General features: G+C 34.7%; 1 protein-coding gene across 1 annotated transcript; it reads right to left on the bottom strand.

Annotated features, from left to right (window-relative positions):
* Positions 1 to 3,358: 3,358 nt before the first annotated feature.
* LOC107661297 (uncharacterized) lies at positions 3,359 to 4,826 on the bottom strand. The gene is made up of 5 exons (XM_016450800.1): positions 4,727 to 4,826; positions 4,228 to 4,536; positions 3,953 to 4,085; positions 3,599 to 3,647; positions 3,359 to 3,485 (listed from the first exon to the last, which is right to left on the bottom strand). Exons 1-5 carry the CDS (start codon positions 4,794 to 4,796, stop codon positions 3,402 to 3,404), a joined length of 645 nt encoding a protein of 214 aa, XP_016306286.1. The 5' UTR covers positions 4,797 to 4,826; the 3' UTR covers positions 3,359 to 3,401.
* Positions 4,827 to 15,437: the final 10,611 nt, after the last annotated feature.

Below are 15,437 nucleotides of genomic sequence, written 5' to 3'. Positions count from 1 at the left end.
TAGTGATAACAAGGCGCTCTGATTGTTTTTGTTGTAGAATACGATAGGGGATATATTCACACGTTATAGAAATAAAAATGATGGTGTATGAAATTGATTTTAAAATTTAAAAAAAAATAGACGATAAAGAATTAACTTGACGGAGCTCAAACTCAAAACACACGGCAGCAACAAACAGGAAGAACTTAACTGAACAAAATTCAATGATCTGTCAGATCCCTTATGTTGGTTAGTACTGTTTACTGCAGAACAACTTACTTTGTTGATGTGAATCAACACAGTTATGGACTTAAAATAAAGCTTCAATCTCCTCTCGAAGCTCCCTAAAGAAGTTCACTGTGACACCGCTGTTGCAGTGCCATTCATGTCCCATTTGTTAACATGGAGAGGGCAGTGTTTATGGCCTTTACTACAGCTTGCCACCAGGGGGCGATTGAAATGTTTTGGCTTCACTTTCAGGATGTGTGTGACAAAAAGACTTTTGAATGCAATATGGCCGCTCATATGGGATTACAATTCTGCCACAATTCTGCGCACGAAAGATCATATTTTGAGCGTGCAAAAGTGCGTTTTGCACGCGCGCGAACTGAGTTTTGTGGAGAAAATGTTGTCTCACAAAGAAGAAAGTATTTAGAGTGCACGAAAATCAATTTTGCATTTAAAATAAGATTTTGGATGTGTGCAGACCTTCTCTTTTGCGCGTGCAACGTTTCACTAGCTTGCTCACCTGATGCCCGCCCTCAGTGCTCGCTAAATGCCAACAGCTCGCGTGCTCAACACAACCCAGCGTTACAATGTGCCATAATTCCAGCCAATCAGAGACCGAGGCTGCTAAATTCTGATTGGCTGCCTTGACAACCAATCACAACATTTCTTGCATTACCTTTTAATAAATAGAACATTCATTGCATTGTTAATGTAAAATAAAATAAAAATTCTATAACAGTACCACATAGGATGTGTGTATCCTTGCTCATAGCTCCTCTAAAAGCTTCCTCACTCCTTGTTCCTCTCCTCGTCATGGTGCAATTACAGATTTAAGATGTCCTTGAAGATGGCTAACTTTAATCAATATCCGGGTCACAGCATCAGGGCTGTATGTTAACTTTTTTACACATAGCATTGGTGCAACAATGGTTGAAAGTTTTTATCACAGGTCACACAATTGTAGGTCACACAATTTTTTTTAGCCTGCAAAATTTTATCATCCATATTTCCCTTTTCATGCTGGCCAAGACTGAGAATTCTGATATTACTTAACTGTACTGAAAAATGTGGAACAGTAACAAACCAATGACAAGCAACAATAATTATTTAACTAATATTATTTTTGTATTTACCATATGAAGAATTAGCTAACATTGCAGACATAATATTAGTTATTAGATAATATCTGAAAAAATGTATTCAGGGTACACAGACCAGCTTTGACCTTTCCAATATGATGGACATCTTATATAGCCTATATGTTTTCATTCACTCCTTCTAGTGAACTGAATTAGTGACCTAATGTGGGGAATAGTGCATGAGGGTATAGGGGGCGATTTCGGACACAGCCAGGGTAACATTCACACTAACCGACGAGTTAAGGGGTTCACGGTGTGTGTGTGTGTTCACTGCTGTGTGTGTGCACTTAGGTGCAAATAGGATACCCTATTTAAGGGTATAGGGGGCGATGGGTTAAATGCAGAGCACTAATTCCTAGTATGGGTAACCATACTTGGTCACATTTCACTTTCACTTTCACTTTTCACTTTCAAACTAGAACACAATCAACAGGAACTGATATAAGGCAGATGACGAGGGCTGTGTGTGTGTGTGTGTGTGTGTGTGTGTGTTAAATAGGGTATATGAGACAGTTAGCATTATCTAGTGGATATATGATATAAATGTGATAAAATATGAAAAATAAAAAAAGGATTTACAAATTACTTCAAAAGTAATTATGTAATTTTTATCCCTATCCCAGTGGACTGAATAGCTTTTTTCCCCCCTCAATGTTGTGTATATACAGTTATGGGTATTTTTTGTAAATTATTTACACATACTCTATAGAGACACTCTTGTGGTTTATTGCAAACAGTGATATACATTTAAAAACTGCAGGCTAGCCTAAGTAGGCTATAGACTAAGTTATCACACCTCGGACAAATCAAAATAGAGCTTGATGTTTGTTCATTCTCTTTAAGACCAGAATGTTGCCCACATTTAAAAAAAAAAAAACATCTTGTAGCTGTACTCACCTACACACACCATATAGCTACACACTGACATTGTCACTGCCAATTTTAATTAGACCTTGGGATTTTCTTTCGGATCAGGATTTTTAGCCATCATCAATGTTGCCTTCATAACAAGTGAGTGCTACATTGTAAGGCCCAGTGGTTTTGTTAAGTAACATTCACACAAAGCTTGACCAATATGACTGGGAATAGCTATTAAACTCCAATCCTTGACTAATTTTAAGTCATGCTGAAATATTTCATATTGTTCAATAATTACTCTGAACACTGCCTGTGTATTCACAATCAAGGAGTCATGCATATTACTAGCATATCGTCTTTATTCATACTTATAAAGCACATATTAATGCCTTATTCTGCATGACCATATTTTAGATTGTAGTTAATAGTTAATAGTGAGAATTGGTCCTCAAACTAAAGTGTGACCAAAAACGGCCATTCCTGATCCCATTATTTTAAAAATCCATTTCAGTAGCACCTTTAACAACCCGATTGACAGTTATCTTAAGCAGCAGAACTGTTTTATCATTTCACAGACCCCTTGCATTCATTCATACAGTATAGTTTTATATCTAGTGTTTGAGGACATGTTGTAAATTGACATAAAAGGGATAGGTCATGCAAAAACGAAATTTCTGTCATCATGTACTTACCCTAATTGAACCACATGACTTTATTTCTTTTTCAGAATACAAAAAAAGATATTGTGGTCACACTTTAGTTTGGGGATCGATTCTCACTATTAACTAACGATTAACTATACAACTTGTGGCTCAGTAAACTCCTAATTTGCTCCTAATTTAGTAATAGTTAGTAAAGCAGTTATTAAATTTAGGTATTTGGTCAGATTAAGGGATTAATATGTAAATACTAATAAACAGCCAATGTGGTATGCTATTAAGCAATTAATTTTATGTTTTATGTTTCGCAGTGGAAAGACAGTCATTACAGGTTTGGAACGACATGAGGGTGAATAAATGATGACAGAATTTTCATTTTTTTGCATGAACTATGCCTTTAAAATGTACACATAAATAAGCAAACATAAAATACAAATATGTACATTATAGAGCTTTTTCATTCACTTTGTTATATCAATCCCATACAACTGTTACTAAACATTTTCTGGAAGAAAAAAAATGAACAAAAAGAATAATTTCATACTTGTCCATGCACAGAGTTATATCTTTCAAAGTACTGACTGCTTTGAGTCTGTATCCTTCCTATCACCGGTGCCTGTGACTAAAGTGAAAAAGAGAAATTAATCTCAATTACTTATTGATCTAAAAAAAAATTTGTTTGAATGAAAATAATTTATAACTATGTAAACTATTCACACAAAGGGAAAAACTTACAAAGTCCTGTCGCATTTCTCTGTGACTCTGTATGTTGTTTTTACATCTCCTTTAAATATAACATATCACATTATGTTTTTTTATTGTATTTGAAAATAGCTTGTTGTTCTCATGTTTTCATGTTTAATTACAATAAAACAAATATTAATTAGATGTTCTTGGCTTTCCAACTTTCTACTCATCACTTTAATCTTTAATGTGTTTTAAATTAGCAGAGATAACACAGTAAAGCTGGAGAATGAAATATATCCATACTTGTGAAAATATGATCAGTGTTTGCTAGCACATATGAATAGTTAATGAAACCTGGAATAAATAAACAATCTCGTCACTTCATGTGTTAAAGTTTCTCACCTGTGAATACAGATGCTGATGGTGATGATCAGAGAGATCATAATGACTCCAGAACATGAGATGAGGATGATGATGATGATGATGATGATGTACAGAGGCATTTGTTTGAGTGATGCTGGTCTGATCTGATTTTCTGACAGACAAAAAAAGTCAAACTAACATATCAGTCAACCAGGACTCTACTAGTTACTAGTCACTAGTTAAAACCATACTTATAGTTGCTTCACTGAACTAGTTTTATATTAAAGAATCCATAGATAAAATCTGGTAATAACCTGTTATTGTTAATGTCCATCTCATCGCTGCTGGGTAACAGCTGTAGTTTCCTGCATCAGACGCTTGTATTTGATGTATTGTTAATTCTCTTGGAGCTGCTGGGTCGATGTTCATCCTGTTTGAGGTGAAGTTTCTCATTGTTCTGTTTCTCTCAGAGTCTTGCCTAAAAATCACTGAGTTGTTCATTTTCCATGTGAAATCATCATCAAACTGGGTTTTGTTGCAGTGAACTGTAACTGTTTCCCCCACAAACACTGTTTTGTTAATGTGCTGCCGAATCCTTTGCTCTTGATTGGATTTGGAATAATCTGATGAACAGACAGAAAATCACAATCACTGCAGGTATATAGTTACTGCATCGGGCGGTAAGACACACATGTGAAAACACACATGCAAAAGCTGATGAGACACACCTGAAGCTCATGTCCGCAGTCACTGTTAACAGTCACAATAACATACACAACACACAACACAAAACCAAAAAATTTTACAACATACCTGCATTGGTCAGAAAAATAAGGATGACACACAAATTCAGATGCAGGACTCTGATTTGTAAAACCTCCATGACAGCAGCAGGTAGAAATGAACCTCTCACTCTCCGTTCAACATTTCAAGCACTTCTGATCAAACTGAGAGTCTGCAGACAGGAACGAGGGGAAGTGGTTATGTGAGAGTGGGACACCACCGAGAACCACTGAGCTCAAGAGAACAACTTGATGTTTAGAGTGTGAAACTGCTTAAGATATTACAGCTGCTCTTTGAACAGGACATATAAGAAATATCTACAGCAGGTTTTAGCTGCATTTTGATCATATTGTTTATATTATCGAAGTACAATACAGGTAATGTTTATCATCATCTAAACTTTAAGTTAAAAAGTAAGCTAAATACATATGTAAGAGAAGTATGTGATAGGTCCTATAGCTGTTGACCATTTTTGTTCACCACAGTTTTCCCATCACTTAAAAAAAAAAAAAACTTTAGTCCTCCCTGGATTATTTTAATTGGTCCTGTGGTGTGATTCATTATTTTTTAAATAAATTAATAAACATTAAACAAACATAATTCTTAAATAAACACAACAACAATGTAAAAATAGTTTGAAATAGTTTTACATAGACTACAGCATGTCACCAGCTTGATGTCAACTTCTTAAATGTATTTAATGTCAACTGTCTTATAACTGTTTATTGCTAAATTTTTAAGTTCTAATGTGGCAAAAATGGTTTTACAGAATGTCTGAGTGGCACAGAGTAGCACTTCAAACTCAGAACAAGTATATGCAATGCCTTCACAGAGTAAATCGCCCAAACGTTCATGTGCATAATGAATAAAATTTATTTAGTGTCAAAGACTAATATTTTCTTTAAATTCAGAGACTAATCTTAGCAGTGAACATTAAAATGGCCTCTTTGATGAGTTGTGAGACAAGCCTCATAACCCACACACTTCCTGTATTCTAGGACCTCCGTACCATAGAAAACATTTGCGGACTGATGCTAAAGCACAAGCAACTGTCTATTTGTATGCTTTCACAAAAGCACTTGATTCAAATTTTAAAATATTTAAGTTTTGAATCATTTAGAATGAGAACCATTTTCACCATTTTGACTGGACTTCTTCAGTGTGGGTGAAAATGAAAACAGGATGTAAGAATGCAAAGATTGCCACAGTTTAAAACTAATTATAAAATGGATGGTTCCAGTTCTGGATTCTGATGCTCTGTTGCAAAACACCTATACACACCATAGCACTGTGCAGCTCCCATGTAGTTATGTTTTCTGTGTAGGAACAGTATCACAGGCTGTGTTGTCCAGTGTAAGGGAGTCATTTGAGTTTACATAGCAATATAACATTTAAATGAAAATGAAAAAAAGTTAAATAAAAATGGCAATAAAACACTTATGCTTAACAACACCCCTTTAGCTGTGACTATACTGAGAATATAGCACTCATCATACTTCAATAAAATAATCTTTTGTGTGAGAATGGAATGATCTGTAGAACAATCAGGTTTGTAGGTAAATGATGCAATGTGGTGAATAAATTCCACTGGTCAAAGCTGTTGAAAGAAAACGTGCACAGACCGCTGCTTAGGTTTTCCGCCTGGTTTAGTGTCATGAAGCAAACAGACCAAAAACCACTAAAACATGAGATGCAGATCTGGGCTTGTAACTGAAGGATTGTTGGTTCAGCTCATGAGCTATTTAACACAATAGACATATTGCTATTTCTTCTCCTGACTTAAAACCTCTAAACATTGCTCACAATTCTTTATGTAGGTTTGTTTTGAGATGTCCTTATAGAAGTCATCATTGTTTGTTGTATGAAGCTCTTGACTGGCTCCAACCTAAATCCCAAAGGCAATATCACTGGCTTCAGTTTCTTTTCAAATGTATTTATTTTAATTGTCCCTCTTATTTAAAACAGTTTTTGGTTCCATCTATATCTTCTTACCCCCTTCGGCATATGCAGTATCCGTATTTTCTTGTTCCTAGAATCTCCACTGAAGTCGGCCGCAGGTCATTTCAATATAAAGCTCCTATTGATTGGAACAATCTTCCTTCTTTTCTTAGATCAATTACATAATTTCGTCTCTTCAAGATAAATGTATTATCTCACTTGAAAATAACTTGCTTATGTTTTTTAATTTAGGTTTAGAATCGCCTTTAGGTTATATCAACTTTATTATTATTTATATTATTTTTCTATTATATTTTGATAAATTACTTATTTATTATTTATTTATCAATTTATTTATTTATTTTTTAGGGTGCTTGCATATTTGGATTTTCATGCTTGTATGATAATGTATGTTTTCTTATGAGGGGCCGTATAAGCCATAATTCATTCTGGCACTCTCACACACTTACATTCTCCTTTCACATGCATACATTTCTACTCTCACACACACATACATTCTCCTTTCACATACATATATATTTTTGCTTTCACATACTCACATTTTCCTTTCACATGCATACATTTCTACTCTCACACACACATACATTCTCCTTTCACATACATATATATAGAATGTATGTATGTCTGAAGAAAATATGTGTATGTAAGAGAAGAATGTATGTATGTGTGAGAGAGAGTATAGTGGAAACAGAAGGAGTATAGTGGAAACGGAAGGCGTATAATGGAAACGGAAGGCAGGTCAGGCGCGATCAGGGTCACAGGGAAAGGTCATGATCAGCATGGCTGCCGTAGATGATTATTAAGTATTTCAGCAAGCTATTTGGATTAAAAAAAAAAATATTATCATCGTGAAAAGGTTACATGGCCTTGTCCCTTGAGCGAGTTGTCAGCATATTGTTAAAAATACTGCTATTTTCACTTAGTGTAAATAGCCTGTATCGCTATTTACACTTACTGCAAATAGCCGCTGCCAACAACATGCGGTTGCTTCATGTTGCATATAATTTTGTTTGTTTGTTTAAGGTTAGTTTGGCCAGTAACAGAGCAAAATAAACATTTAATGTAAAAAAAAAAAGTAATAAAAAGGAAATAAATTGGCAACGAGTATGGGAATGGGCTCATTTGATTGTTAAAAAAAAAAACATCGGCTATTGGAATCGGTCACGAAAAATCCTGATCAGTGCATCCTTAACTGGAATAGTTAGACCTACCTGAAAAACCTGAAAAAGCATGCTTCATTTCAGTTTTATCTTTGAACTATTGTTCCTATTTGTGCAAAATGGTTATCATTTATTACAATACAATGTTACAGTCAACAATGAAAACAATAAGTCTTATTTATTGATTGTGGCTAGGCCTGTGAAAATTTTGCCAGGGCAAGTAAAAAATTTAAACCACTGGCCAAACCGGGCCAGTAGAAAATTTCCTTAGCATTGAGCCCTGTCAATATGATCAAAATCAGTATCATAACACTTATTATGATGAAAAATTAATTGTAGAATAACCAATTAATAGTTTCCCGCATTTTATATTGTTGTTTGACAATGTTATTATAATGTTATATTAAAATACATCCACAGAGTAAATCCTTTTCACTGAACATGTTAAAAATAAGTTTGAAAAGTTGTCAGGATCATGGTGGTGGTGATGCTGAAGGCGAGCGACCGTGATGCTGTAGTTCGTTTATGCCTAAGTTTAGCTTTTAAGTTCTGGCGCTTTTATTTAAGCTTCAAAATTCATAAAAGTTCAATTATTTTGTGAAGATTATCTTGATGGACAAAACATGTAAGTTTCATGAACTATGATTGAACACAGAGCTTATTTTTTTGCGATAATCCAAAAGCCTATGGAAAAACTCTATTGGCTTTTTGTCAAGGGAACCAGTGCGATGCTAACAGCCGATCGGCCTACAAAGTGAAGTCATAGTTGCCCCACTCTATTACACACTGAAAAGCAATTTCTCAATCCAAACTCTTTTCTGATTGGCTCAGTTTAAGTGCACATCTGATAATTTTTGAAAATTATTAGGAACAGCAATGTACCAGAAAATGGACTGGATTCTTACCACACAGCATACAGTAAACAATGTTTGATCATCTTAAAGTTGGTACACACCAAATCAACATCAAAGAACAAGTGGAGATGAAAGTAGATGGTGGTGTTGGCTCACATCAGCTTTGCCTGGACAAAAACGTTGAGTGAGAGTAAACTGTCCATAACGTGTATTTGTCATTAAAAAAGGACATTTTGAACTAATAATGCGAATATACAAAAAAAAAACTAAACAAAGCAGAGTTTGCTTACCATTTTGAATATGAATCGTTATAATCTGTTGGCCTTCACTTATATTAATTAGGCTACATATTGCCATGTCGTTATACAAATATTCACATATTGGAATGCTCCGAAAAGATGAAGGCGCTTTCTTTTTGTGCCCTCTTGTCTTCGTAGTTTGCTTGCCTTGCCACTTTCATTTTTTTTCTTTGTGTGCTGGTTTACAAAGCTGAACAGCTAATCAGAGATCTCTTTCTCATCAATCGTGCCAACACTAACAGATGCCAATTCAAGATTCTCAATCAGCCAAAAAGCCCCAACATTGTCCAACTAATGCCGACAGTGCAGAATACACACCAAAAACTGGGCCGGTCGATGCTCAGTGACAGTCCAATGTTGGCCAACCATCAGCTTGTTGTGTCAGAGCCTTAAGTGATCTGATAATGACAAAAATGGCCTGAATAAGCTGCAATGTGGACCAGATCTTTTGCAATTTAGCCAGCATCTGGTAGTAAAGCTAAAACTAGAATGAAGGGCTTTAAAGGGGTCCTATTATGCTTTTTTACTTTTTCCCGTTCATGCCAGACTGGGGAGAGAGGTGTTGTAATAATGTAAAATATGTGAAAAATAATGTGTTTTTCGAACAACCTAGTATGAGAGCCTGTTCTAGTACACCCCCAAAACAAAATCAAGACTTTGTTAAAGAGCATAATAGGACCCCTTTAATGCAGTTGAAACTTATTTTCAAGGTAAAATGTTGTTACTTTTATTGTGTATTTTTGTTTATGATTGCAGTTGTTCTAACTCTGAATATTCACCAAGTTGGTGCTAAAATACTGGTTTTTATGTTTGTGTGATTCATTCACTGGGTTGCTCGTGAACAACAATAAATTTAAATAATTGTATGGGACAAAAGTACAACAGCAGCGGCCTAGATGGCCTCAGATGTTTACTGGAAACTATTTTACACCTCAACCGCAGCACAGAAGTGTCATGTGCCTCTGCAGTGCAGAGTTTAGTACACTCTGAGGTGAAAAGACTTCCAAAAAGAACACCATAACATATATAACAGTATATAATGCCATAGTGAATATGAATTCATAATATGACAACAATGCCTTTCAGAATCAAGAAATGAAGTGTCATGGAGGTTTGTACTCACTAAAAATAGCACACTATGTTTAGTAGCAGAAGTAAGGTACTGGTGTAACTATAACCCAGTACTTATTTATATATGCGGTTAGAAGACAGTTTCATTTGCAAATTAAACATCAGTTATTTATTAAATATTTATATGCATATGCATCTGAATAATTTAGGCTGTATTGTCATTAACATGTGCATAAGATTGGGGTACAAGTATGCTGTAATAAGAAACCCTTGCTGCCCAGAGAGTGTGGTGTTCATGACATACCCACATACAACCTGAGAAGAGCATCGTTCACATTTACTGGCTGATATGAGGGCATCGAGACCTACACCAAACACTAAACACCACAAATAAACCATATTGCGTATATTGAAGGGTGTTGTTCAGCATGGCACACCGTGGAGTGACTATATTCATCATAAAGCAATGCCTTTTCATTTTATAAAGTGTTATTATTTACACATTACAATGACACAAGTACAAGTTTTTATTAAAATATTATTATGTATATTTATTAACATCGAAATCTACAATGCTTGAGACATGATCCAGCATCTTAATTTCATCCAACGTGACTGTTGCACGAGAAGTATTGTCCATGGGTCTTTTGTGACTTCCTGGATGAGTCGTTGTTGTGCAAAGAATTTTGTAAGGTTGTCCACTTCTGGGAAGGTTCGCTACTGTGCTGAATTTCTTTCCGAAAAAAGGTCATTGTATTGGTTGCATATACCGGTACTGTAGTGCATCTGAACCCCATAACTGCAGTTTCATAGATTTGGGAATTAGTAACTTCAGGGGCAAATACAATTTCACACAACTCATTTGGTATTAGATAATATGTGTAGACTCATTTTTTTTTTTCTGAAATAATTTAGAATGAGATGTACACAACAAAAATAAGAACGAGGATGGGGGGCAAACACTTAGACTTCAATTGTTAATGATGTTTTCTATGATGTAACCTGACCCCTACCCTTAAACCTAATCCTGTGCACATCACTGGTCGCTTTATGAGCATTTTTAACTAGCGAGGACACATAAAATCATCACAAGTTGGGTAGCAATGTGTTTATATCATTGCATTTGGTTATCATTATGTTAGTAAGGACATTTGTCACTCACAATAGCAAAACCTGTAGAGACACTCTCACATGCAGTCACACATTGGCAATAAAATAGCTTTGGAACTAAAACATACTTCATTTTTTCAAGAAAAGCAAGATGACCACCTCGTCACTGAGAGATGTTTAAATAGCTACGCTATTTATAGAGACAAACCTACAGCTTGAGATAGAAGCGTGTTTCCATCCCAGAGTAAAAAAGGTAACTGTGATACTTCATAACTGTGACTTGACTTTATTACCGTAATTATGATTTTCAGTTTTGACTGTCTCACAAATCTTACTTCATATCTCAAAATTAGCTCATCTTCAATCTGAGCTAAAAACAGGCTTCGAGAGATGTTATGCACAACAAACTTCTGTGTTCTGTAAAACAGGTTGCTTCACTTCTGTTTCGAGCCTATGTGCTTCACTATATATAGAACTGTTCTACTCAAGATGCCTTCAAAGAAGATGCCAAAGATGATCATAACAGATGTCCATCACATATGCAGATACATTTTTATTTGGATATAAATATTGAATAAAATGCAATAAAAAAAAAACAAAACAATAAAAACAACTTGCTAATTTAGCAGATTACCATAGAAGTCCACAGATAACACCATCAGTTCATACTGCTCTCTCTGACAAGTGGATGTGATGAGACTAGTTTCTGGTTTAGTCAGGTGAAGTTCGACATATATCCCATTCGATTGTTAAGCCTGATGACACGTCACTGTTTGCTGCTCCAAACACTCTGTCAGATGTCAAAAGCAATTTATATTTAAATTCATAAATATAAGTTTAGACTTATATTTCTATGCTTCTAGCTACATTTTCAGTGCAGCTCTTATAGGAAATCAGAGTACAATGTATCTGGTTGCGATGACAACTTTTAACATTCATTCACTGCTGCTCCATTGCCATAAAAGTGCATGAATATTATTTATGAGATTAAAATAATATTAAGTTTCATCATTAATATTTACAGCTAATACAACTAGAAAATACACCTGCTTCACATAAAAATAAGGTGGAAATATAAAAATTAATTAAAAAATTGCTGAACAAAAAAACTGAATAGTTTACGAAAACTAGTCTTGAAACTACAGTCTCCTGTATTGCAGGATTATACTGTTGCATTGAGCAGAGGAAGGGAGACCTCTGTCGCTCCACTCATATTGTTCCATTTAGGCTTCCAGTCCGTGCATTGCTTGGAGCTCAATAATGCTTTGGTTTCTTTTGGAACTATCTAATGATGAAGACAGTTATCATTGAGTTAACTATTGAATTACTGAAACCTAGTTTAAATAAAGTGTGTAATAACAGATTTTTCTGTGATTTAAACCTAAAGTACCACATTCATTTTTTAGAACAAATTAAAAGTAATATCTTTATTATTTACTGTTAGTCCAAAATAAGCAGATCCAAACACAGGTGTGTGTTTATGAGGAAAGTGAAATGTGTTAAATGCTTCTTTATTCCTTTTTATTTTGTGGCCACACAATTTTCAGTAGAACTCTCCTGTGTGTCTCCTGTTGGTAATGTTGCACTACTGCAGCTCAGTGTTTGTTATGGCTCCACCTTGTGTTTACCTGCTGTAAGAACTCAAGAGCTACTGAAGTCTGTTCTGACTCTATTGTCAGTTAGTCACAACAGCAATATGTCAAATATAATAGTCAAAAAATTATTTCTGCACCTTCACATTTGGTAATCAGTTCTTTGTAATAAATTGCCTTCCAATCACTGTTTACCCTGATGGATCTTTTCTGTATTCTTGATATCTAGTTAAGCATATTAAAACTGAAAAAACTTCTGTTCTTGTGTCTAAAAACCAAAATTAAATCAGTACAATGTGTCAATGTCCCTGGCCCGTGTATTTGGTTAATATTTGAAATCAGATAATCAAATAACATTTCTGGGACAAATACACATGTACAAAATACAGTACAAACACAATATTCATAAATCATCGACAGATCCTCTGAAACTGCATTCATTTTGGTCTCGTACTCTAACCCATGAAAATGACTGACAAACATCTTCCTGTATTGAGAGATGCTCATCTGATGAGTGTCAGAAACACACACTGCTGAGAAGAAAAGATGTTCATAAAACTATGTGAAGACTGTAGACCTGATGAAAACAAAGATAAATCAATGAAACGCAATTAACAGGCATTTCAGCTCCTGTTCAAATATCTGCTGAACAATTTATAAGTGCATTATAACTGATTAATGAAAATGACACCATTATTAATTAGATGTAAAGAAGTAAAGAAGTGTAAAGAACTTTGTGTGGTATTTGTTGTGTTTTGCAGCAGAAGCAGCTGTTGTTGGGGGCAGTGAACAGGCATGATGTGGTAAACATGATGGAGGTGTGTAGGTGGGTGACAAGTTGAGCAACTGACTTACACAGGCTGTTACTGTGTGATTGTCACAGTCTGAGATCATCTTCACCTATGCAGATCACGGAAAAATAGAAGGACAAAGAAAACTTGAAAATACACTGCAAGATTCATCTTCATCTGCTTCAGATTCCTGTTAAATGATGAAGAATTGGAACATCACAGAATGCAGCTCAGTTCATTATGATAATATACATCTAATCAACAACTGCAAAACCCCTCTTAACCACCTCTTATGTAAATGACACTTTTTCACACTCCACTCACAATGTTCAACACACACTGATGCAACACACATGGAAAATTCTGTTAAGATCATTTCAAGTGTCATTTTCATTACATTAGGACTCATTTCATTGCTATCTTTTAATGTATCTTCAATACCCACAATGAAACAATTTTATTCACACATAATTTTGCATAATTTAACTAAATTACAGCTCGACTGAATCATCAATACTTTCCGTACCCACTGTATGTCTGGACGCTTGGAAATACTTGAAGGACATTCATTAATACCACTTTAAAAATGCAATCAAAAATTGCCTCTAACCTGTGAATGCAGATGCTGATGGTGATGATCGGACGAATCACAATGACTCCAGAACATGAGATGATGATGATGATGATGATGATGATGATGATGGTGTACAGCGGAATTTGTTTGAGTGATTCTGGTCTGATCATGGAAATACTTGAAGGACATTCATTAATACCACTTTAAAAATGCAATCAAAAATTGCCTGAATGCAGTGAATGCAGATGCTGATGGTGATGATCGGACGAATCACAATGACTCCAGAACATGAGATGATGATGATGATGATGATGATGATGGTGTACAGCGGCATTTGTTTGAGTGATTCTGGTCTGATCAGGATTTCTGACAGACACAAAAGAGTCAAACTAACATATCAGTCAACCAGCACTACTCACTATTATTATAGACAAACTTATATTTACTGCATTGAACTCTTTTACAGAAACTACTTTACAAAAAAATAAATAATAATAATTAAATGAAATCATGTAATAACCTGTTATTGTTAATGTCCATCTCATTGCTGCTGGGTAACAGGTGTAGTTTCCTGCATCAGACGCTTGTATTTGATGTATTGTTAATTCTCTTGGAGCTGAATAATAATCCTGTTTGAGCTGAAGTTTGTCTTAGTTATGTTAACATCAGAGACCTGCCTAAAAATAATAGTGTTGTTCATTTTCCATGTGAAATCATCATCAAACTGGGTTTTGTTGCAGGGAAGTGTAACAGTTTCCCCCACAAACACTGTTTTGTTGATGCTCTGCTTGATCTTTGGCTCATGACTGGATTTGGAATAATCTGATGAACAGACAGAAAATCACAATCACTGCAGGTTTACAGTAACTGCACTGGATGGTAAAACTGTGAAAATGATTTCACTGTCATCATGTAGTACATTTACATTTAGTCATTTAGCAGACACTTTTATCCAAAGCGACTTACAAATAAGGACAATAGAAGCAATCAAATCTAACAAAAGAACAACAATATGTAAGTGCAAATGACAAGTCTCGGTTAGCCTAACGCAGTACACGCAGTAAGGTATTTTTTTTAATATATATATATATATATATATATATATATATACACATGCATATATAAATATATATATACACATCTATGCATATATACATATATAAATCTATAATTGTGTTTATTTATTATTTTAATATATTCAAATTACTTGAATTGTTAAAATGAACAAATAAAAAATGAATAAATAAATACTACCACAATGTATACATTTTTTATCATTTTAAATAAACGCAAAGAAAAAAAAAAAACCGAGCTATAAATACTACATATAG

Source organism: Sinocyclocheilus anshuiensis, unplaced genomic scaffold, assembly GCF_001515605.1.
Source record: "Sinocyclocheilus anshuiensis isolate Anshui unplaced genomic scaffold, SAMN03320099.WGS_v1.1 scaffold507, whole genome shotgun sequence".
In the NCBI taxonomy this organism is placed as follows: Eukaryota; Metazoa; Chordata; class Actinopteri; order Cypriniformes; family Cyprinidae; genus Sinocyclocheilus; species Sinocyclocheilus anshuiensis.
This window is presented reverse-complemented; position numbering and strand designations above follow the sequence as displayed.

Bases quoted from the DNA above. Each gene is read 5' to 3' on its own strand.
- LOC107661297 (XM_016450800.1), bottom strand. From the start codon at position 4,796: ATGGAGGTTTTACAAATCAGAGTCCTGCATCTGAATTTGTGTGTCATC. The intron at 4,537-4,726 runs GTATGTTGTAAA...TCTGTTCATCAG, and splicing joins TATTTTTCTGACCAATGCAG to ATTATTCCAAATCCAATCAA. The intron at 3,648-3,952 runs GTGAGAAACTTT...TTATATTTAAAG, and splicing joins ATCAGCATCTGTATTCACAG to GAGATGTAAAAACAACATAC.